At 50.4% G+C, this 25,566-nt stretch overlaps 1 protein-coding gene across 1 annotated transcript in view; it reads right to left on the reverse strand.

Annotated features, from left to right (window-relative positions):
* The window catches only part of ADARB2 (adenosine deaminase RNA specific B2 (inactive)), a gene marked incomplete at both ends in the record, with an annotated part of 361,049 nt that overhangs the window by 103,134 nt on the left and 232,349 nt on the right, over nt 1-25,566 (reverse strand). The window contains one exon of the mRNA XM_082646969.1: nt 2,441-2,527. Coding sequence (XP_082503095.1) covers nt 2,441-2,527 — 87 coding nt within the window. The remainder of the gene's footprint in view (nt 1-2,440; nt 2,528-25,566) is intronic.

A 25,566-nucleotide genomic window follows, 5' to 3' on the forward strand; every position in this document is an offset into this window, starting at 1 on the left:
CTTCTGTCACCTCCCTTCCTCCCTGATGTGTATACACACCGCACACGCACACACCACACACACACCCCTTCCCCGACGTCCACGGCATCTGGACGCACGTTAATAGCACTGCACTGGCAACGCTCATGAGAGGTATTACGACAAGTGCATTCATTTGGAGGTTTACCTTTGAACAATGTATGAAAACAGGGTCTTCAATAACAGCACATATTACAAAGGGGGATGACTAATCTGCTGATAGAAAATAAGGTTTTCCAAGCATTTCAAAGGCACTTTAACATGTAATAAACAATTAAAAATCATTCTCATCTCTAAGTGTCTACCTCTCAGCTGTGAGCTGAGTTAGGGGAAGTGCCTTAATTACTAGCGTCAGCCAACCTGATCCACGTTTCCTGTTTCTCCAGGTCTTTGCCTAAAACATCCTCGTGCATCCTCCTCCTACTTGATTCCATCCTCAACTCTATCACCAGGCCACCCTCCCTGCCCCTCACACGGGCACTGATGCCCTGAGGGATGGATTCACTGCCCAAGGCTGTGAAGCTGGAGCCTGGTGTTGCAGCCGTCAGGCTCCCCTGCCCTTGGATGGGGAGAGAGGGCTCCTGCGGGGAGACTAGACTCAGCCAGGGTCCCAGCAGCTCGAGCAGGAAAGGGGATGAAACAGAGTAAGATCTTCTTCCTCAAGGCATCTATTCCACGTGCTTATCAAATAGCTTTGTCCACACGTCCAGGTCAGCTTGGGGGCACGTGTGTATTTTTATATGTATAAGTAAATGTGTGTGTGTGTGTGTGTGTGTGTGTGTGTGTGTGTACATGCGGCACACCTCAGAGATATGGTGGGTTCAGTTCCAGGCCACTGCAATAAAGCGAATGACACGGATTTCTGGTTTCCCAGTGCATAAACGTTATGTTTACACTCGACTGCAGTCTATTAAGTGTGCAGTGGCATTACTTCTGACAAAACTATGTGCCGATAGACTTGCTTGATGTGGGGTGGCCCCAGACCTTCAATTTGTAAGAAGCATCCGTGAAGCACAGTAAATGGAAGGGTGGTAAGACAAGGTGTGCATGTGTGTTCCACGTTACTGAAGTAATTACCGGTAAGTTAACTAAGTTAACGAAGTCCTAGAAACTTTCCAATTTTGGTCAGGAGAGAACAGAACCAGCCGTTGGAGCTTCATGGGACCTGCGAGGTCGGGCCTGTGGGCAGTGGGGAGGCCGTGCTCTGACCCACGGGCACCCTGTCCACACCCTCCACACTCGCCTCCATCTAGGAAACAAGGGCTCAAACCACAGGGTCACTGAGGTTGCTCAGTTCTGTGACTCTGCTTTTGTGGAACAGTCAGGGTAACAGCCTCAGCTTCCCATCTTGTTGGTGACTGTGTTTTGTGGGAAGGGGATATTCATGAGAGCTTGTCGTGTTTCTTAAAATCTGAGGCTGACTGGACAACGTTCCAGGGCCAGTCCCTCCTGCCGTGGCTTCCTGGCCCCACCAAAACCCAGTGACCGGCAGCTAGTCTCTCGCTCCCCACAAGCACAGGCCTGACTCCAGCTGCAAATGTAACCACCTGTCAGGTAATTCTGAAATGCAAGCGGTGTTCCTGTCATTTGGACTGTTTCATCCCCCATGTTTTCCTTCTACAAGCAAGAGGGGGTGCACCACCCGACAGACACGCCTGGACTTTCCCTCACTGGCACACATGCTCTTTCTGCTCTGGGGTCTCCTCCACACTCCCAGCAGATCCATCCCCAACCGGCTTTTCAGTCCCCACCCCACACGGCTTTGTTGTCTCTCCGGTTTCATGAGCCAAAACATTGTTTCGACTGCAGGCACCCGTCCAGCTCTTTCCTTGTTAAATAATTGTACAAACTGTTCAAACAGGCTGTGTTCATTTTTCTTTTCTTTTTTTCCCCTTTTTGGTTTGGAGGGGAAAAAATAAAGGAAAGAGAGAAGGGATGGTCCCAGAGAACTAGATTTTTTTCTTGAGAACTCCAGAACCTAGAGTTCTCAATCACACAGTCACTGCTAATATTTCCTACCATCCAGGTGGGGATGGGATCCTGGGGGTGGGGAACGGGATTCCAGGGAGGATGGGATCCCAGGAGGGGATGGGATTCCATGGGGGGGGGATGAGATTCCACGGGGGGATTGGGATTCCAGGTGGGGAAAGGATCCCGGGTAGGGACAGGATTCCAGGGGGAATGGGATCCCAGGAGGGGATGGGATTCCAGGTGGGGATGGGATCCTGGGGGGGGATGGGATCCTGGGGAGGGGGGAACGGGATTCCAGGCGGGGAAGGGATCCCAGGGGGGTGGGAGCAGGTCCTCCTGCTCTGGGAAGCCCAGGTGGTGCCCCCCACCACCCCAAGGGTCTCAGCCTTTGGGGTCCCCCCTCTGCACGTGGGGCTGGGACCCTGGCTCTCGGGGGAGGGGCTCTGCTTACTGAGGTTGTCCTCATCCTCCGTGTGTGCGGCCCCGGGGCTCACGTGCTTGAAGGAAGCGATGAAGGCGGACAGCGTGCTCACTTTGTCTGGAAAGAAAAGAAGGACAGGAAATGCACTTTTGACATCGAGTTCCAGAAAAACTCAGTGCTTTCATATGTTCTTATTACTGAGGGTTTGGACATGGGAGGTTGAAAGGTCATTTTTGGTTTTAGCCACTTCATTCTGGTTCAGTCTTTTATTGAATTTCTGACAGCATTTTATCAAATTCCCCTCTCCATTCAATTTTAAACTTTATGATTTCCATCTTTCTTCTTTTCTTATTTTTGGCATCTCCATGTCCCTCAAAACGAAGTCACCATCTGCAGGGCAGCCCCCTAGCCTGAGCCTGCAGGGAGCTGGGTGGGCAGGGCCTGCAGACAAAGGACGTTTCGCAGAGAGGAGCTAAGGCCAGTGAAGAAATGCCTCAATGAAACGAGAGTCCTGCAAACAGAGCCAAGACTATTTCTCCCCAGTAGTGGAGAACCTGTTTGTGGGCTTGAGGGCATGAAAAAAAAAGGACTTATGGAACCTGTAAAATATAGTTACTGTTTGTTTGAGCAAAAGTAGACTGAACAGGAGGAGGGAACGGTCAGGGGCCCTAGAGGTTCCCCTGAAGTGGGGGCGGTAACTGAAGTGGGAGAGGAGCCCAGGGACCCCCTGCCTGCAGCCCCGGGGGTGGTCCTGGCTGCAGACCTCCTGAGCACAGCGCAGAGGGGAACTCGGACCCGAGAGGGGGTGGCGCTTGGGACCAAAGGGCTCAGCTATTTCCCTCTGAACAAAGACGAAGGACAGGTGGGTTGAAGCCCAACTGGGAGAAATGAAAGAATGACTACTGAAGGGACCAGAGGAAAGCTCCTTATATCAGAGCCCTAACTCTAACCCTAACCCCTAACCCCTAACCCTAACCCCTAACCCTAACCCCTAACCCTAACCCCTAACCCCTAACCCTAACCCAACCCTAACCCCTAACCCTAACCCTAACCCAAACCCCTAACCCAACCCTAACCCTAACCCCTAACCCCTAGCCCTAACCCTAACCCAAACCCTTAACCCAACCCTAACCCTAACCCAAACCCCTAACCCAACCCTAACCCTAACCCCTAACCCAAACCCCTAACCCAACCCTAATCCCTAATCCCTAAGCCTAACCTTAACCCCAACCAGAAGTGAGTCCACAGGAGAACTCAGCCCCGACACCCCCAGAGCCGCTGTGCTCAGACCCCTGCCCCTCACGGCTCTGTCCCCTCGAGGCTGCAGCTTCGTGACTTTCCATGTGAACCTTGACTATGTTTAGAAAACCGCAGAAGGCAGAATCCCTGTTGCTCATCCAGTGTGTCACAGGGTCGCCATGGGGTTGCCCTTGCCCTGCCCTTGGCCGGGTTGTCCAGGGTCCCTCGTCAGGGACACTTTAACATGCTCCGTGCACCATGCTGCCTTTGTCTGCTCCTGTCGTAGGAAAGCAGCTCTGGTTTGGGGCTCATCTAAGTGTGATCTCTCCTGGAAACGTCAACCGGCTGCTTATTATGCAGTCAGCCTCCAGGTGTCCAGACTCAGGCCTGAAACTTACTCTTTTTCTTTCAATTCTGAGCCTGTTTTCTCTTTAGCTGAGCTTTCCAGAGGCCAGGGGAGTTCACATTGAAATTCATTCAGGAGCCTGTTAACAGCTGTTGTTTCCGTTAGGGACGAGCAACAATACAATGTTCACTCGGAGAACAATAAATAACTCAAGTACAGAAGGCCTGCTACCTCTTCACTCTGCCGAACACGAAGAATAAGCCCAGGGAAGGCCCAGTTCCCCAAACCCTCATGGCCGAGCTAATTTACTACACGAGAATGAAATCTCTTGCTTGAGTTATAATTTCATTAAGGGAGCCCAATAATGTCCCAGAAAGAGTGTGAAGCTCAAATGATTTAGTCTCGAGCCTCTCCAAATGAAATTACAATCTTCTAATAAAGCAGGGCTACCAGCCAGACACCCACAAAAACACACTAAAACAATTCAGAGCTCACCTTAGCCGAACTGTGAAATACTTAAATATTGTTTTCCATCCATCAGAGTTCTCGATTTCTAGGGTGGCCAGATTTGTCAAATAAAAATTCAAGACACCTGGTTAAGATTGAGTTGTGAATACACAACAGATACTTTTTTGTGTCTATACATCTCTAATATCATGTGGGACATACATACACTAAAAAAATTATTCATTGTTTATCTGAAATTCAAATTTAAGGCAAAGGACTTGAATAAGCATTTCTACAAAGAAGATATACAAATGGCCATTAGCGCATGAAAAGATATTCAACGTCATTCATCATTAGGGAAATGCAAATCAAAACTATAGTGAGACACCATCTCACACACATTAGGATGGCTGCTATCAAAAAAAAAACCTAGAAAGTAACAAGTGTTGGTGAGAATGTGGGGAAATTGGAACCCTTGTGCACTGTTGGTGGGAATGTAAAATGGCTCAACCACTGTGAAACCCGCAACTCTGCTCTGGGTATAGACCCAAAAAGAACTGAAAATAGAGACTCAAAGAGTTCTTTGTACACCCACATTCACAGTAGCATGATTCTCCATAGCCAAATGTGGAAGCCACCCAAGTGTCCACGGATGGAAGGATGGATGGATGGATAAAGAATGTGGTCTGTACACACAAGGGAATATTATTTGTCTTTAAAAGTTCCCAGAAGGGAATTCTGACACAGGCTACAACACGGATGAACCTTGAAGACATTATACTAAACTCAATAAGCCGGCACAAAAAGACGAATGCTGTATGACCCACGTAGATGAGGTCCCTAGAGAAGTAGAAATTATAGACACAGAAAGGAGGATGGTGGTTCCCAGGGGCTGTGGGGTGGAGAGGGGGAGAGCTGTTTAGTGAAGACAGAGTTTCAGTTTGAGGAAATAAGAAAGCTCTGGACACAGATGTGGTGATGGTTACACAACAATACAAATGTACTTGATGTCACTGAACTACATGCTTAAAAAGGTGAATATGGTACATTTTATGTTATGCAAGTTTTACTACAATTTAAAAAATAAAAAAGAATTCAAATTTGACTGGACATCCTGTGGTTTTTCTGTGAACCCTATCCCTTCTTGCCCCATCCACTCCTCGGTGGATTTTGGATTTCACGGGCCGGCTTAAACCCAGCAGACAAACCAGGCAGGAAGCACCAAAGCTGCTGAGTCAGCCCACCTGAAGCCCCCAACTACCATCTCCTGCCACGATACTTCATGAAAGAGAAATGTTTAACCCTGAAGGCACATACCCTCTGACTGAGAAACAATTGTTCTTAAGAAAGGACAGACCGAGTCTTTATTTATTTATTTAGAAATTTTTGGCCGTAGCGCACGGCTTGCGGGATCTTCGTTCCCCGACCAGGGATCAAACCTGCACCCTTGGCAGCGAAAGTGCAGAGTCCTAACCACTGGACCGCCAGGGAATTCCCCCAGACCGAGTCTTTAGAAGGTCATTAGGAAAAAGGGTGAGGAATTACATTTTCTATTTAGAAAAATTCTAAAAGAAATTATTTGCTGTCGATGACTTTTTCGGTAGTTGTTTTCTTGACATGTGCCTGTCAGTTTGGTATCTACTTCTACTGGCTCCAGGTGAGCAGAGCCCCAGTAGTCAACTGGTTCTGGTCTTTGTGTTCCTCACGGTCACCTTTGAAAACCTGGTTTCATGCCGGTTACTTACTGATGGAAAATAGAGGCCCTGCTTTTCTTTCTCGCAGCTCTGGTTTGGGTCCGCTGAAAGCAGCTGGTTAACAGGACTCCCAGCCTCTCACTGGAGAGTCAGAAGAAGGAGAGGGTCTTCCTCCAGGGAAAGCGGCTGGAAGGGCTGGGTGCTCCCTGCCGCACAGCTGTGTCTGTGGCTCTCAGCTCGGGCCCAGGGGCCCTGTGAACCAGCTGGATGTTGGCCTGAGTGAGGTGCACTGACCTGGACTGGCTCCTGTGAGGAGAGCACCTGGGGTGGCCTCCAATCAGGGGTTGTTTCTAGGGGAGTTCTGGTCACCATCCATCATATTAACGGTGTTTTTAATGAATTACTTGGAATGATCCAGGGCATTTGTGTTATAAACCTCATCGCTCACTGCAAAATAAGTGGCTCTGGCCCAAGTTGATGTGATTTCAGATATTTCTGGAGCACACGGAGAAGCATTTTCAGGGGCAGAAGCCGTTTCCTGGAAACGGAGGAGATCCCATTGGTTGACAATATTGATAATGAAGAACAAACACAATTTGGTAATGACATAAAGATAGAAAAATGGAACAATATGGAGGGTTCAGAAATGGAATCACACCTGTGTGATCAACCGATTTTCAACAAAGATCTCAAAGTCATACACTGAGGTGAAAGAAAGTCTTTTTAACAAACAGTGCTGAAAACCTGTACACCATCTTGAAAAAAGTGAATTCTGAGCTCTATCTTGTATCATAATGAAAATGTTCACTAAATGGATCATAAAATCTAATACTATGAAACTCCTAGAAGAAAATATAGGAGATTACTTTCATGGTCTCCGTGTTGGCAGATTTCTTAGACATAGAAAGCACCAATCATAAAAGAAAATATAATTTTCATCAAAATTAAAAATTTCAGCTCAATGAAATACACTGTTAAGCAAACTAAAAGCAAGCCACAGATTGGGATAATATATTTACAATCAGGACAACTGATTTTTATCCAGAATAAAAGAAGAACTCTTATAACGTAATAAGAAAGGACAACAAATTCAAATTAAAAATATGGGCAAAATACTTGAACTGAAACTTGACAAAGGAAAATATTCACATAGCCAATAAACACATCTCCAAGCATTCAACGGTGGTACACGTTAAGGAAATGCAAACTAAAACCATAGAGAGATATCAACACACACCCTTGAACGGCTGGGACTAAAGGTAAACTGTAGGTGCAGTCAGGCCCCCTTATCGGGACGTGGGTTTATCTTTTTCTTTTTTCTTTTTTGCTTACTTTATAGATTTGGAAGCTCCAATGTATTTAAAAGGCTTTAAGAAGACTCTCAAAGATAAGGCTCTTTGGAGCGGTCCTTGGACTCACGTCCAGACAGCCGTACATATGGAAACAGAGGGAGCAAGAACCCACGTGAGCGGGATGCGGGCCACGGAAGGTTGCAAGCATCAGGACCCGCCACATGCCCTGCAGCTGAGGAGACTCAGTTTACCCACGAGGAGCTGGAAAATGTTGATGTTTTGGAGCCTGCTTTTGTGAAAGCCGTGTTTGCTTTCACAGACTGTTGTGTTTATCAACAATTTATGAAACAGTTTTTACCAAGTAAGATGAAAATTTAAAAAATGTCTTGCGGCACGAGCCCATGTCAGTTACCTAGAAAATCCGTCCATGGGAAATAACATGTTTGCTGGAAATTTTAATAAAAAGCGTAATTGCTAAAATACCTAAGGATTTGATCTTCTACTGCAAAACACTAAATAGTTAATAGGTTATTTTTTAAAAATTAGATCAATCACGCACTTGGGTTCTGCCCTATTTCAACCGTTTGGAGTGAGCTTTTGTGCTTGTGTCCTCTGCGTCTGTGGGCCAGGCGCTGCCCCGTCCAGCCCAGCTCAGCTGCGAAACAGAAAGAAGGTGACAGTTGGAAGCCGCCGAGCGCGGTCAGTACCTTTGGGCTACAAACCACAGCCTCCTTTACACGTTCCCTTCTTATGTTTTCCTTTTGCCAAAACGCACTCTGACAGATGGCCCCCCTCAGACTTGACCCACTTTCCTCCCTGACTGTATCTTCTCCCCCAACACAGGTATGTCTTGAACGGATGCCGCTTCTATCCAAACACAAACGCAAATCAGCCTGAACAGGTGGGTGACCTCGGGAAGTAAGAAAATAATTAACCTCCATGCAGGTAGGAGAAAGGAATAATGTTTTGGAGGAAAGGCAAAGATATTTTCTTGCAGATTTTCAGGAATGTGTATTTTAAGAGGCCATTTTCAAGCTGCCATCTATGAACAAGGGGATTCAGGCGAAGAAAAGCTCTGGGTCTGCCCCGAGTTCTGTAACACAAGAGGGTCTGCTTCTCACAAGGAGTGAGGCTCTTCTGGAAACTCCCAGGTGCATAAAACTCATGCTTTTGGTCTTGAAACAGGCAGCCAGCCTGTGTCTGTTCCTCGTTCTTTGTATGGGCTGAACTGTGTCCTCCCCCAAAATTCACGTTAAGTCCTGACCCCCAGGACCTCAGAATGTGACTGCATTTGGAGATGGGGTCTTTAAAGAGGCGATTAAGATTAAATGATGTCTTCAGGGTAGATCGTAATCCCATGTGACTTCAAAGAAGAGGTGAGGACCCAGACACTCGTGGAGGGACCACCACATGAGGACACGGGGAGAAGGCGGCGTCCACACCCAGGGGAGAGGCCTCAGAGGAACCAGCCCTGCCCACACTTGGATCTCAGACTGCCAGCCTCCAGAACTATGAGAAATAAATGTCTGTTGTTTAAACCTGTGTCTGTGGTCCTTTGTCATGGCAGCCCGAGCACACTAATATATTCACTCAACAAATCTTCATCGAATGCAAATTAGTTGTACCCCTAACCAATAATTTCACACTCTAATGCTAGGAAGGAAGGGTGCTCAGGGACTTGGCCTGTCCAGGGGCACCCGGGAGGTCGGTGGGGGGGCGGGCATCTTGCAGGAGGTGACCTGATAGCTAATAATACCGCCCACCCCTTACTGCGCACAGGAGGCCTGGCTCCAGAGCTAAGCGTACTTCCACTGAAAGGTGAGTCTGGGATGACCCAAGTCAGGGGAGGGGAAGGCCAGGCTGGCAGAGGGGCTACCTTTGCAGCTCTGTCTGGGTGCATCCTCACCACCATGGGCCTGGAGTCTTGATTCTGAACAGGGGCCCCCAGGGGGCTGGAGGGCAGCAAACATAAACCTTCTGGATTGTGAGGGGTGAGTGGGAGGGATGGTGGGAGAGGGGAGAGTGGGGGAGAGGGAGAGAGAGAAAGGGAGGGAGGGAAGAAGAAGGAGGGGGAGAGAAAACTCTCATCCAAGATGGGTCTGAGGCCCAGACACGGTCCCCAGCATCACCCCGCACTTGCCCCCGGGAGACCCGACATCTGGAAACTGTTGCTGAGGGGACACGGGGGCCAGTTAAAATATCTGGTGGACACACCTCGACTTTGGCCAATTAAACAGAGATGTTTCCCCTTCCATCTCCCTGGATGGGCTCAGACTCGGTTATGAGATGGTCAACTTCCATCTGGGCTGAGTTTCATAGATTGGAAATAACTAGAAAGTGACGGGCCTGCTTGAGCCTCACTGAGGGACAAAGAGGAGGAGGGGACAGAGGAGGTTAAAAGAAGAAAAGCAGAAAAAAGCACAATAACCGTCCATGTTTATGCTCCAAGGGGCTGAAACTTCCAAATGAGCCGGTGAGGACTCTGCAGTCGACACCCTGGCCTGGGTGTGAGGCTGGGGTCTCTGGGCTTACCCGGGAGACCCTTCGTGCAGGGCTGGGATGGGGGTTGAAGAGGAGGAGACTTTTTCATCCATTACAGACTCAAAGGAAGTCAGGAATATCCAACGCCTGAATTCCTCTTCAAAGCTCCCAAATTTCATGGGAAGGGATCCCCTAAGTGAGAGTTGCAGTAGCTCCTGCCGCTGGGAGGACGGCTAATAAATATGCTTATAAAATAGGACCTCCAGTGCACGGGAATTAGAAGCATGGCTCTCAAGGAGTTGTCGGAGCAATAAGACGTCTCTTATGGAATCCACCATTTCCTCGTGGTTTAATTTCTCGGGCACATTGTTCTCCTCCTGGGAAGCTACCCCTCAAAGTCATGGGCTAAGACCTCCCCATGCCAGCTCCCCATGCCACCTCCCGGAGGGTTCTGCCCAGGCCACGGTCCCGGTGCTGCGAGCAGCCTTGAGGACCACGCAGACATCCCAGCTACACCTGGATTATTTTGGGAAGCAGGGGTGGGAGCCTAAAACAAAACAGCTCACACCAGATCATTCTACGTGAACAGCAGGCAAAGACACGGATGGCTGACATGTGACTGACGGGACGGGGCTCTGCCAGAAAGTGCATTTAAACAGCAGAAAATCTGCATCTAAAGGTGTGTGTTCACACTTCGCCAGGGCGCTCAGGGCCTTGGGAAGCCCTGCGCTGTCCTCTGATGCTCCACAGGGAGTGGTGCACACGCCAGTGTAGACATCTCTCTAGATTCCTTTCGGGTCCCCCACGAACCTCAGGGTGCAAGGGTTACTTTGGGCTCCGCCCCTCACACTGAGGACAGTGGTCCTGCTGGACAGTGCGCGGTGTCAGACCCGACGTCCCTGCGGCCAGACACGCTGTGCGCCACCTTCTCCATCACGCGGGGAGAGGCCAACCTGGGGACGGGTGGCGGATGGCCAGGGAGGTGGGGAGCTGAGCTCCGCGCGACGCTGTCCAAGGCCTTTCCAGGCTCCGAGACCTGACGGGAAAGCCGGAGTTGCTTCCAGGACATCTTCCTGATCCTCCTTCTGGCCAGTGTGGTCGAGGCCCACCAGCCACTCCTTCAGCAAACGTCCCTTGTCTGTCCAGGTGCCGAGTGCCTGGCCTGCAGCACCCTGGTTGGTAGCACCTGTCTTGTAGACTTTTCTGGGCAAAGTTTTTGCCCAGATTGAAATGTGTTTCTCCAATTAGGAAAACAGATGTGTTCTCGCTTCACGTCACTCACACAGGTGTCTGCCGTGGGAAGCCCCCTCTGGGACGGTCTGGGACGGTCTCCTCTGGTTCCAGGGCTGCTGGCGCTCACGGTTGGTGGAGGGTGGTGTTGATGTCAGCTCCAACGTCCAAGGCGAGAGGAAAAACCTGTTGTCTTGCGGTTTCCTGTGTTCGTCTGTGACACAGTGAGTCGTGCGTCCACAGAGGGGTCCCTGGTAGGGGCGGAGGGTGCTCCTGGTCACCTGGTCAGAGAGAGCAGGTGACCAAGGGCTCCAGTGGGAGGTTGAACTGCAGGGAGTTTGGGGCTGAAATGGGGAGCCTCCACTGCTCACCAGCTCTGAGGACCCGTGAGGCCTCGAGGGATGGTCCTGTGATTCGGGTCAGGAATTGAGTTAAAGAACCAGTTTGAAGCAGGAAATTCTCAGGAGGTGAGAATTTGACCCTAAAGACCCATGCAAGTCCTCCGAGAACTGTTGTCAGTGACCTGCAGATACGGTGACAGGTACAACCCTCTGCGCGAGGGGCGAGTCCTGCACAGGCTCTGCAATTCACGTCCCCAAAGTCCTCCTTCCATGTTGCTGGCTCTTCACACGTCTGGTGCTTCCTCTGCTGGCATCCTCTGGCCTCCCCGCCCTCCTCTCTTTGGAGACATGCTAACCACAAGTCCCTCTATTTTATAGCTTTCCTTCTATTTCCATTTTATAAAAAGGTTTCTCTGCCCCTTAACACCATCCAGCGCGTCACAGGACACCATCATTCTCTGCAGCTTTCTAGGCCTTGAGCGGATGCTGTCGCCTCTTACATTCCCAAAGGCCACCGGATCCAGGATTATTTTTCTTTTATTTTCTAATATTACTTTAATTACTTAAGTACTGAGTTGAGCTCATTTGGAAACTAGAAACAAGACATGACAGAACCTCCCTGCAGGTCGCCCTGTCCTCCGCGGGCTTTGTTTAGACTGGTTGTCAACACTGTTTTCTTCTTCAGGGCAGTTTGAATGTGGCTAATTTCTTATCTCTTACAAGAATTAGATACTTCAATAACCAAAAATAGAACAACTGATCACATAAGTAATTGTTTAGAGAGCAGGTCAAACTGCTAGTATCTGAATTTGCAAGTTTAATTATTTCTCTTTAGAATGGACCTCTTGGCTAATGTATGAAATGATGTTTATTAATTTGAAGCTCCCTAATGGACTGGTCTCTTCATGCAGACCGTCTCAGGACAAGTGAGGGTTGCTAATCACCCTTCCGGAGCTGACCCTAGCAGCCCTCCACCGTTCTGACGTGTGTAATGATCCATGATGTTCCCCATTACCCCACGTAATAGGGTCACACGTATTGACAGACATCAGTCCTACAGAGTGCTGAGAAGACCCCTCCCTCCCAGCCCCCGACCACGCCTGCCCCTGTGCCTCTATGTCCTTCACATCAAGTACTGTCCCCCGTCAGTCTGGCTACTTGAACCCAGGGAGGAAACAGCTGGTCGTTGATTCCATCACCTGTTTATTCAGCGAAGATTGATGGAGCACTTACTACACCCCAGGATCTAGAATGTTCCAGAATAGCATAGAACAGCCTAGAACTCCCTCTTCCTGCTTTATTTTCTGTACAGCCTTTATCAGCATCTTCAACACTATGTGTCACACTTGCTTGACTTCCCACCTCTCCCGACTAGAATGTGGAATTCATGCGGGGGAGGATTCCCTTCTGTTTTCATGATAAGATCCTGCGATCTGCAGACAGGACCATTTCATGGGATGCGTGGGCACTAGTCAGATGGGACCGAACAGAATTTTGGTCAACAGGGTCCTTTTCCTTTGCTCCTGGATTTCACCACAGTGCAGCCTTTCCCTCCTTTCTGAGTGAACTCTTGTCGGTTGGCAGGGTCGTCCACGTCTGTGGCTTGGGACCCCGCCTCTCAGCCTCCTGGTTAAGTTGCTAACGAATTCTCAGGCATCAGGAGGGGCTGCAGGCAGCCTGCAGGAGTCATGGTGGTGCGGTGTGGATAATCGTGCCCTAAGACTGCCTTGTAAATAAATGTCAGTATTCACCTGCTCAGGGGTTTTGTGATATCGTTTTGGAGGTGCTCCAGTCTTAAGAGTTGCTGTTGAGGAAACTGGGGAAGTGACCAAGCAGAGAAGAGTCCCTATGTCCTGTGACCAGGACTATAAGGGATGCTTTAACAGAGAGAGAACTAGGCAGGGGCCTGCCCAGGGAGCAGACGTCAGGGAGCCCTCCAGGAGGGGGCAGAGGTCGTCCAATGATATGACGATGCCCATTCTGTGTCACAGACCAACGCTGCCTGTGTTTGGAGGCAGGTGTGAGGAAGAGGAAGAGGAGAAAATGAACAGAAAAGCGAGTGTGTGCCGGACGAGGACGAGGTGAGGCCGGTGAGCACAGGCTGGCTGGGCACTCCGGGTGCCGGACGGAGCGGCCGCTGCGCTGGGCTCCCCAACAGGCCGCTCCCGGCTCCTTCAGAGCCAGAGGCCGTTTACAGAACGAGACACACTGCCTTGTGAAATATTAGTTTCTTATTACTTCTAGCAAGCAGTGGAGTAGAAAGCAGCGTGGTAGGTGGATTTTCTATAAGAGGCAACGTGTGTGTTCTCTATTAGATTCCACGAAAATCAATTTGCAACCCAGTTCAGCCTGGTAAAATTAGATCTAAAACTATTTAATTTTGTTTCAAGAGTGTTTTTCCCATCTGATGCCTGGCCTGCGGACATACAGTGATAAAATACCTTGAGTTATTGCGGGCTCTGTGCGCGTGTGTTGGAGGAGACGCACCCGGTGTTACGCAGCTTCCCAGCGGCCGGTGCCCAGGATACAATGCGAGTCACCCCCATCACTGCGAGGCTCATTTTTAACACTCTTATTTTGCATTCCACATGGTTTGGTAATAAGACGTGGCACGTGGATGTGTTTAGTTTGCCTGAGGACGTGCTTTTGTGTTTTCGGAGTCAGGCCCTGTGCTAGAGAGGAACTGTTTGGGGCAGCGGTGCTGGGGGTGGGCATGCTGGGCTGAGTCTGGTCGGGTGGGGCTGACACTTAAACACAGGAGTGGGTGGAGGTTGGAATTGTTGCTTCTTCAACTGCAAGTGTCTCCATTTTGGGCTCTGAGAAGACCTGAAAAGTTGGAGAGTTCCAAGAATGCCTTGTCAGGCACTAACTCTGTCAGTTCCTGCTGACGGGAGAATCCACGTTACTCTTTGCTGGGACCCCAGGCCCTGCCAGGCTCCGAGTGTCACCAACGCTGACAGTCAGGCTTACAGGGCTGCATGGCGTCAGGTGAGGCAGCACCCGGCTGGGCCCGGACCTCAGTTTTCTACTTTTCCACGAGTTGCAGTGAAAATTGTGCTGAGCCCGTGGGAGCAGGAGGGATGTGGCCTCAGCTTTCAGGGGGGATTGGGGGAGGCCAGACCTTGCCCTCTGCGTGGCAGCGGGGCAGGCGTTGTTTCCCAGGATCCTGGTGGACGGATGCCATTGGTGAAGCACCACGCTCGGCACCTGCGGCATTGTCACCACTTTTCCACGTCCTGCTTCGCAGCCCTGTCCACCTCCCATGTCCACCGCCCCCCGCCCCCCCATCCACGTCGGAGAGGAAAGTCGCGTGGGGAGAGGTGACGTGACCCTCGGCAGCACAGTTACCACGCGGGTACCATGGTTCACGGGCAATGGTGCCGCGTGTGCCGTACACGCGTCGCCTCAGCTCCCCTTCCAGCCTCGGCATCCTCCCCGATCAACACACGGGCTCACGCAGCCCCCACCAGGCAGCTGAGGTGGCACCCTACGACCCCACTGAATTGTAAATGCCTCTGGGAAACGGATCGTACATTATTCAGCGTTGTGTCCCCAATTTATCCCTAAGAGTTGAAGTTTCATCACGATTTGCTGGACCCGCCTGCCGGCCAGGATGCCACCCACCTGCCCTTCACTTTTCTGCACGGGGCCCGCCCTTTCTCTGAGCAAAGTCAGCATACGGTGGCGTCTGGTTTTCTTTAGAGAACTGCAGTAAGACCTGGGGCAGCAGTTCTGCCAAACAAAGACAGGTATTATTACCCCAAACATTTCCAGGAGCAAATGCACTGGTGGAATCTAAGTTCTGTCAAGTGAAGCAGACTTCTTTACTGGAGGGCTTCGGAGGACTTCGAAGGGCCACGTGCTAAGGTCACTAGGAAATCTCAGCCACGAGCGCACAGCTGCTCCCCAGCCGTGGAGCCCGTTTGCCCCAGCATCACAGGGACTTCTTTCCAGGAGACAGAACCTGAGACGAGCTGACGGATGGGGCCGCAGAGGCCTCACCACGTCCTTGGGACAGCCCTGTGGGCATTTCCTAAGTGACGGCTGGGAACCTCTGAGCCTGGGGGAGGGGGAGGGAACAGGAACCTAAATAATTCTGTATTTGGTACAAAAGTGGGTGTGAATGCGTAAAGATGTGGTCTAGTCAGAGAAGATCTTGTCATGTTATTTCTGAAGTTCTGTTCAACAGCCATTCTACGTATACCTGTGGAGCACTGGTCTGTGGGAGGGTCCAGGACAGAGAATGTTCTTTTCCTCTGAACTTACACTCCAGTCTAAGCTCAAGACATATTTCCCTTGTCAACCAAGCAATGCAGATTTTGGTCCAAAGGTTACTATCCACACACACCTGAGAAATGATTGTAATAGTGTGTCCTTTACATGTAACCATTAAGTATAAACTATATTAATCGTTCACAGACACCTGCTGAAAGATGAGCTGGCATCTCCGAGCCAGGTAAAGGCCCCCCGCTTTAGTGGGGTGCATTGTCACTCAGCACCTGTTTTCCTTCCCCCACTTCCTTGGGGGGCACCCGTTCCTGACTCCTGGCCTACGGGTTGGGTAAGGCCGGCCCCACTCTCAGCTCCAAGGGGGGCTCTCATGACCTGATCAGAAGAACCCCCCTCCTGGCCAGAGTGGACCATGGGATCTGCTGGGCCCAGTGCAGAATGGAAACGTGGGTCCTTGTTCAGGGATCACTACGATTTCCAGAAGGAGACAGCAGAGGATTACGCCAAGGGCAGGCCTTTCAAGTGGGGCTGCATGACCATGAAGGGTCGGGCCAGGACCCCCGTTTCTCTAATGGACAAGAGCAGCTCCCTGCCCTCTGAGCCTGGAGCTGATCCCCTGCAGCCGTAGGAGAGCCTGGCCTCAGGCCACCGTGCACGGCCCACAGGCTACTGCTGGGTGTCTGACCCCTGCAACCAGACACGTCCTAACTTACAAACCCACTCACCACCTGCCTCTTTACACGTTTTCTGTTGGCTCATTTCCCTGTGAGATGGACTCACACTATACCTCTGGGTCACTGATCATCCCAGGACCCATGCATGTGAGAGGCTCCATGGGGGCCCATTGGCCAGAAGTGTCCGTGTCCCGATGATCGCCACCAGGGGCATCTGTCGGCTTCCATGTGTCCGTGTGACCGGGACCCTGGCCCGCTGTCACCCCCATCTGTTGTGGACGAGGCTAGAACCGCAGATTGAGATGCAGGGAGAGTCACAAGCCTGGCTCCTCTCCTTGAAATTGGGATGTGTTTTTTTTAAAGAACTTTGTGCTACTACAGTCAGGAGGGGCCACCTCCACTTGGGGCTTGTTCTTGGCACAGTGAACAGACTCAGGCGGCTTCTGGGGGAAGCGGCTGCCCGGCCCATCAGGTCGGGTGTTGTCACAGCGGCAGGCGGGGATTCACTTGGACTGGCACGTCTCCTCTCTGACACCCACAGCCTGTTCATTTTGCGGGGTATCTGGGGGTGCATTCTTCCCCCAGGCTCCTGCAGCGCCTCGACGCCCTTCCTCTGAGGGGCCGCCCATTGTCTGTGTCCTCCAGGTGGCCCGGGTCTCTTGGCTCCTACGCTCCAAGTGTGTCCTCAGGTGTGTCGTCAGGTGTGTTGTCAGGTGTGTTTGTGGAGCTCCCGTTCCAGCAGAGCTGGTCAGAGATGAGCTAGGGGAGCAGTGTCACAGCACCAGCTGCCTGTGAGCTTGGGGTGCGGCTACCCTCAGGGCTCAGAGGGAACTTGGGTCATGACCCTCCTTTCCGGAGCTTGGAGGCGGAGGCCGATCAGGACGGGGGTACCTTCGCGCTAATGGGCTCTCGCTCCGTTCGTGTCTTCCTGATGACAAGCTCCGGAGTGCCCTATGGCTTATTTAATTAAAACATAAGTGTTTTCGTCCAAAAGGAGGAGGAACAGAAGGCAAATCCTTTCTTTGACCTAAGCAAGTGTCTCCGGGAACAGCCTGTGAACGTGGCCGCGCAGAAAGCCACAGCTCGTGGATGCTGTATTTGAGATTTGAGAGGTTTGCGTGCAGAGGGCTCAGCTGAGGAGCTTCCTCGGGGCCCATCGAGCTTCTGGGGACACACCTCCGAGACTCTCGCAGGCCCTGCCTCTCTGCGAGATGCATCAGGATTGATGATGGGGACTGTGCGCCCTGGTCCCCGGGCGGCGAGCTGACAGCCTGCCCTTGAGTCTCGAGATGGACGATAACTCTGCAAAGACAGAGCCACTCATCCGTGGGGCTGTCACTGCTCTGCTGGTGTGTGTCAGAGTGGGCCCGGCAAGGTCAGCACCACGCCTGGGGGCTTGGGACGCGTGGACTCCACTTCGGTCGCCTGTGCACCTGGTGAAAACACGTCATTGCGGGATTCAGCCATCTCCTCTCCTGGCGCCCAGCAGCATCGTGGGCTGTGAGCTGCCGGGGACCCAGCGTCCAGCTCCACCCTCCAAGAGAGACTTGCATTGCTTCAGAGAAATACATGGATCCAAAGGGATGCTGACCAGCCTCCCAAAGGCTAAGTGATGGACAGTCTTTTTGAGATCCCCCAAATTCAAGCTGGAATGAAATATATTAGGACCATCTCTCTCATCCCCGAGGAAGCAGTGGGTTAAGCCCCAGAGCACATATTTTCTACTAGTTCTTCTCATTAAAATTGTTCAAGAACTTAGACTTTGAGGAACCCTACCTCCCTTTTTGCCCAAATTTAACTAAATTAAATTTCAGTTAGAAGCTTCCTACATACAATTCCTGGTATTAGAGCTGAGTGGGCATGCGAACCCCCCCTCCTGCCTCCTCCATCCCCAGGGAGCCTTCCACCTGCTCCCAGCAGGTCCTCAGAGCCCCTGGGGTGACCTGGGGTACAGCTGCCAGCCGACAAGAGGACAGCCCTGCACGTCCTCCCTGTGCCCAGTGCCTGTAATCAGCTCGGTGCTGGTAACCCGAGTGTTTATTGCTTATTGACTACGTCTCAAGAAAAAGGTATAAAGCATCAATTTGGTGTATTACCTCAACTGATGCTCATGGCAATCTTATGAGTTAGCTGCTATTATTGTCCTTCTCATCAATAAGAAAACCGAGGTGTGGAAGGATTAAGCGATTTCCTCAAACTCAGCCTCTCTGACTCCCGGCTTCCACAGAAAACCATCTCCATTGAGACCTCCATTCATCGGGGTCCCAAGAGTCAGTGTGCTCTGGGGAAATGTACCGTCACACACCCGAACTTCACAATGCCTCAAACGAACCTGCTTATTAAACCCTCTGCCTATAGACTCTGACTACAATTTGCTCTTTTCAAAGTCGCCAGCCTTGATACAGGCATAGATTTTTATCCTGCTGAATGGACTGAATGTGTGCCTGGTGCCGTATCCTGGTGGCTCCCACTCAGGGCTAATCAGCCGACGTGTGTCACTGTCTTCCAGGCCCGAGACCCCCCTCAGCTGCTCGGACATGGGCTGCCAGACACCTCTGGACACATGGTCACACCTGCTTTCAACTCAGTCCTGCAGCCGTGAGCACAAGCTCGCGGACACAGGGAACAGATGAGGGGGTCTTCTCGGCGGGTGAGGGGAAGGTGACTGAAATCCACTCAGGCTCGTCTTCCTACAGGTCCCCTTCTCGTTCATCTCTGCAACCTCCGTCCACTGACCCTGACCCTGGGGGTTCCCAGAAATAAATATGACCTTGACTCCCCACCCCCCATGGATGGGTGGGTGTCTCAAACTTCAGAGAAACTCTCAGATAACCTGAGCTTGTAGGCCACGGTGACGTAGGGCAGACCAAGCCGGGTGTTGGGAAGTAGAATGAGAACAGGGAATGTGGATAGAGCACTGGCTTAGTTCTCTTGGGTTGTCTGAAATGAGGACGCTTCGGGCCGGACAGAGAGCGAACACCTTCTGTGACTGGTTCAAGGACTGTGCTCAGTCCAGGGCCCTCAGGGGACCAGACCTAGCCTCCTGCCATTTCTGCCACCCCATCGGCCCCATCCATCCCTGCAGCCCGGGGCCTGTCCTGCCACCTCCTGGGCTGGACACTGCGTTACTGGCTCTCTCATTTGAGTAGATGATGGATGGAAGAGGGACAAAGAGGGTGTTTGGGAAGCTCTGCAAAACACGGGGCGAGCCCAGAGCCCCCAAAGGAGACCCCCTCAGAAGGCTGGGAGGACTCACAGGGACCCGTCCACAAAGTCCACCCATGTCTGTGACCCTGCTTTGAATTAATGTGTCATTTCACACAGGCACTTACCAAGTCCACTGAACACCCACTAACAGGCCCGTCAGTCCCTGCTGGGGTAGTGGGGAGGCCTCATCAAACAAAGACGTATTCTCCCATAACGGTGCTGGCCGGCCTGGCGGGAAAGCCTCTGAGACTGGACTGTCCCCTCTTTCACGGTCTCCCAGGGAGCCGGGGTGATGGCCTGTAGTGTCCCCTCTCTTCTGCAGGCAACACTGGAAGGGGCGCCCGGGTCCCTCATCCCAGCACCTCCGGGGGGAGTTTTCGCTGCCTTTCATGAGGATGCTGTGTGTGTCTGGCTAGGAGGGCGCTGGATCAACACTGAATGGACCTGGACGGCTGGGAACACCAGCTGCCCCTCCTTGACCTCCAGGCCGGATGGGCAGGTGGGAGGGTGTCCGGAAGAATCAGTGCTTCCTGGTGCACTATTTTCCTAAATCCTACCTGACTTACACTAAGACTCTCGATTTTTTAACCTGAAGCCAAGAATTTGATGCTTTTCCCCCTCCAGTAACTGTCTTCAGGTACTGAGGGTCCAGTGCTGGGCTGGGGGATGGGACAGGTGGGAATGGGGACCCAAGGTCAATGCAGCCTGGACAGACCGGGGGTGTCGTGGACGGTGCTGCATGGGGCAGCCCACCCGCTCCCCCTGCCCCCCGTCTCAGCTGGGCCTGGGCGTGGGTCCCGTGTCGCTCGTGCTACTTATAGGCTGCTGTGTGCAGGGAGGCTGCTTACAGGGTGAGAAAGCGCCCGCACACAGTACGTGCCACCTACGTGCTCAAAAGAATCCATTCTGCAGCAAAAGCTATTCTGCTTTTCTGCTTTTCTTACTGAAGTTTGGAAGCTGTCTCCTCATCACTGTCAGTATCATTTCTCTACGTAAATATTCTAAAACTTCTGTCTAAAACAACTTTTACCTGGGATTGACTTAAAAACACGGCAGAAATGGAGACTCCAATAGGGCTGATACCTTAATTTCTGCTTTGCTCTGGCCAAGTTACCAGGAATTTTGAGGAGAGCACTTGTTTTCTGAGAAACTGTCAAGGACTGCACGGCAGGCGTTTGGGGCAAAGGCAACAATTGAGATGAGGGTGCCTGGTGGAGGGCCATCCTGTCCCAGCACACCCCGCGAGCTTGGAGACCGGGGGGCTCACCCGAGGGGGTCAAACCCGGACAGCTCTAGGATCTTTAAAGAAAGTTGCAAAACATCCTCAAGAGCTGGGCTTCTCTGTTGTTGCCTGTACCACCTGAAGCGTGTATTGAAAAGGAAGTCCAGGAATGTTTGCTAAAAGGAGAGTTTGCAGAACAAAGGAACTTTAAAAATCTCTACATGCAAATCTGAATTAAACTTGAGCTTTAGCTCTGTGGGTTTGTGACTTTGCTCCTGCTTTAAAAATGCTCTCCGTTTTTCTTTAGAGCTATTATATAAATTCAAAAAAGTCCAGAACAGCAGAAAGTATTTCTTCTGAGCCCATGATGAAGCCCCCAGTAATCCCGCTCTCTGAGACAATGTGGACAGACAGAACTTCAGGGATCCACTCGTGAGCACTGGAAGGATCTGAAGAGTCTTGGGGGTGGAATCTGGCCGAGGAGCGGGTGCTGGGTGCGCCCGGCTCCAGGGTCTGGCGGGTCCGCTGGTCCCCATGAGATGCGGGCGCAGCTCTCGGTCTCACTGTGGACCTGTGTCCCCCCAGACTGCTCAGTCCTACCAAGCCACTTCTGAACCCAGTCACCCTCTGAACCCCAGTTTTCTCCCCTTTTCACAGAAGGAGAAGCTACTCATGCATTGTCATGAGCATCAAATACGGCAACGCCATCCGGTGTGCGGGCGAGATCTGGGGACACGGACTGTTCCTTTTCCCCTGAGCCCATCACCGTCCTCCCCACTTGAGACCACCCTGCAGAGAGCGGGACCTGCTCACCGTCTCGTGACCGACAAGAGGGTGGATGGACCCTGGGGCTGCAGACCCTGGATTCTGAGCAGATGAGGCCACAGGCAGCTTGGTCGAGATCCCACTGCTGAATAGTGTGGAGGCATCGGAGACTACCCTGCTCCCCCTGAGGGGCCACAGTCAGGAGGGGGTGTCAGAGTGAACCTGGGGGACCAAGCAGGGCCCTGTGCAATTTGGAGGGTTGCTGGGCATACGGACTCGGGACCAGGTAGGACGGTGGGCTTCCTGGTGAAAGCACGCATGAAGGGTCAGCAGGGGAGCAGTGGTTCCACCCCACAGCTCATCCTCCATCCACTGTCCCTCTGTCCATCTCCTCTGTCATCTGAGTGATGGATGGGTGGGGGTGTGGATAGATGGGTGGGTGGATGTTTGGGTGGGTGAACAGACGGGTGGATAATAGATGGGTGGGTACACAGAGGGGTATGGGGATGACAGATACACAGACACTACACCTCAACAGAGCGGAAGAATATATTTGGGAATATGGAGACTCTCCAATTAAGAATTAAATCATTCTTTTTTGTGTGTTGCTTATATGTCACAAAATGATCATTTGATTGGATTTTCCTTCATCATTTCATCGAGTTGGTTTTGTCCTTCAATTGAGTGGATTAGCTGTTTATTAAAATTATAAACAATAATTCAATTTCTGGTAAGGATAAAACTAGACTAGGAAAAGTTATTTGTTTGACTCAGTTGATGAAAGGGTAAAAAGAAAATAATTGTCAGTTAATGTGAGAAGTTATGGCTTCCTTAAATGCCATCTCTTCTAGGCATTCTTCCTGATTAACTCTAAAATAGTAGCATCCCTGGTCTCTGGACGTTGATAGAACTCCAATGGCACTTAAGTTATGGGGCCTCGTGTGGGTGATTCTGGTGTTGAAAGCCTGGATATCAGGCCTGGTTTCATCACTTGCCAGGTGTGTGATCATAATCTGCTCAATGAGTGTCTCCAGACCTCAGTTTCCTGCTCTATATGACGGGAAATAACAGGATCAAACTCAAGAGCGGCTGATGGGCATTAAGGGTAGCCCGTGTCACACCCCCTTGCAACCTGGAAGGATCTAGGTAAGTGCTAAGTGTCACTGCTGCAGGTCTCTTTTCCATATCATGTGCCACGTAGACGCTGGACTCGGCCCTGTGTCTGACGAGAGCAGTTTGGGACAGTACCGCTGATCCAAATTACTTCCTACTCCATGCCCTAGCTAGTTTTGGGTTGAACAACATGGATAAAATAGTTAAAAATAAAAAAGCACGATGAGCATTCCACATTTCTGTAAATATATCAAGTCTTCTAAAGTTTCTCAAAACGTTCAGAAAAACCCAACAGGATGCTGGCATTGACAGTTGTTTATTTTCTAGTCTCATTCAGACACTCTGGGGGAAAAATATCTACATCTCATTTTCGTTAATATTTTTTGGAAAAGTTCCCTTTTCTCTTGCATGTCCTTTATGCCACACACCAGGCACGTATTTCCTATGCTCCTTTTGTAAGTGTAACTGCATAGCCAGGGAAGAAAAAGATTCACCTTGAACACTGGCTTTTGGGCAAATAATGAGGTTAAGGAGATGGGCATGTGGACATACTTGGTTTTAAGAAGACTAAGACTAAAGCAAAGGTTTATATACACACGAAAATGCAAGGTAACACCATTTGGCTACTGACCATTTCACCTTTTTGGCATCTGGGAATCTACTCTTGATATACTATATAATGTAAATTTAGAATCTAGTGTATGGAGAAGGGACCCTCACTATGATACACTTAAAAAAATCACGATGGAATCAGGATAAGAGGTTTATCTGGGCTCTCACCCAAGTGGGCTGAGTTCTAGGGAAACCAAGAGCCGCTCTTTGGAGGGAAAAGAGTGAGTCCAGAAGGTTGGTGGAACACCCACCGCGGTGAATTACGGGGGATGCGGGGATAATCTTGGCACAGCAGTTTTGATAACTTCTCATTACTGCTCCTTCCAAGCAGCTCTGGTTAGATAACCGGTGAATTACACTGTCCAAGGTTACCGCTCAGACAGCCTGCTGAAGTGGGAATTTTCCTCTTTCATCACCAGATCTACATGTTGGGTACATGCTCGTTAGCTTTCACACGATGTAGGAGGGATTCATCAGCTCCTCCGTCTCTGGTACTCGCTTTAAGACTCTTTAGATTAAAGATGAATCAAAGTGATTCAGTTCTGTAAGTTGTGGACTAGAAATCAGTGTCTCTCTGGACATCATCCAAGTGTAAAATGTAACACAAATTGCCTTTAAAAATTAATAATTCACAAAAATCTGTGGGCTAAGCCCAGTCTGGCTTGAGAAGATAAGTAAAATAAATATTGTAAAGTCAAGTTTTAATAATCTGTGGTGTGGAATTTAAGCACAAGAGAAAACACTTAGCAATTAGGCAGGAGCATTCGGGGCGTGATTAAATGTGAATAATCATGTTTAAAGGCCCCGAACCTCACTCGCTAGCAGGAAACACCGTCTGTGGTTCTAACCTAGCACACACAGCTCACGCCATTTCTCTGTTTAATGAGGTCCTGCCTGGAGATGTTCATGTTTGAGTAGTTACTTTTATAAGTATTTTTACATCGACAGCTCTGTGTAAGGCTGACAAGAAGCGGCAGAGACAGATGTTTGATGAGGGAGTGTCAGACCAGCGCAGTCATGGGAAATAATATAATTAGATCTGTCACTAGGCTGGTAACCAGTGCTCGGCGTATTTATCTAATTATTGAGACTGCACATGTACATCTGAGGGGATTTCATTATAAGAGGTTTAAAAGATTTGGAGTTTAGGCTGATGTCCTGACTCTATGTACCAAAGAGAGGCTGGCCTCTGGGCTACAGTTTTTCTCGATGAAGAATAAAATCACTGATGGCTGATGGCAGGTCCTCATTGTCCAGAAAGAGGCATCATCAGAAAAGGCAGAGGAAGTGAAATAGTCAGAGGCGTGGGGTGTTCTCAGACGTGGGGGCCGCCTGCTGCAGAGGAAGGAGACCAGGGCCAGATGGCGATCCTGGAGGACCGTGTCCAGAACCACAGCCCCGCGTCCAAGACAAACCAGAATACAGGCCTGAAGGACCGGTACTGAAGTTTCCTCTCTATAAGTTACGACGTCCCGGGAGCTTGCATTACGCGTCTACCCTGAGTGAGTCTGCAGAGGAGATGGGGATGGGAGTCTGGTCATCCCTGAAGCACCCAAGGCCTTCCTCTCTGCTCTGCTGTGCTCCGCGCCCCCTGCTCCCCACCCACTGCGCCAGGGAAGCCACCCAGAGCCCCACACCCTCCACCTATGGTCAAAGCGCTGGTAAGAGTCAAGGCCAATGACACAGGCACGTGAAAAATGCTCCACATCGTTAATTATTAGAACAAGGCAAATCAAAACTACAGTGAGGCATCACCTCACGCCAGTCAGAATGGCCATCATCAAAACATCTACAAATAATAAATGCTGGAGAGGGTGTGGAGAAAGGGGAACTCTCCTACACTGTTGGTGGGAATGTAAGTTGGTGCAGCCACTATGGAGAACAGTATCAAGGTTCCTTAAAAAAATTAAATATAGAGTTACCGTATCACCCAGCAATCCCAATCCTGGGCATATAACTGGACAAAACTATAATTCAAAAAGATACATGCACCCCAATGTTCATAGCAGCACTGTTTACAATAGCCAAGACATGGAAACAACCCAAATGTGCACTGACAGATAAAGAAGATGTGGTATATATATACAAGGGATTGTTACTCAGCCATAAAAAAGAATGAAATAATGCCATTTGCAGTAACATGGATGGACCTAGAGATTGTCATACTGAGTGAAGTAAGTCAGAAAGAGAAAGACAAATATCATGATATCGCTTATATGTGGAATCTAAAATATGACACAAATGAACTTATTTACGCAACAGA

Source organism: Grampus griseus, assembly GCF_964374135.1.
Source record: "Grampus griseus genome assembly, chromosome: 2".
Classification (NCBI taxonomy): Eukaryota; Metazoa; Chordata; class Mammalia; order Artiodactyla; family Delphinidae; genus Grampus; species Grampus griseus.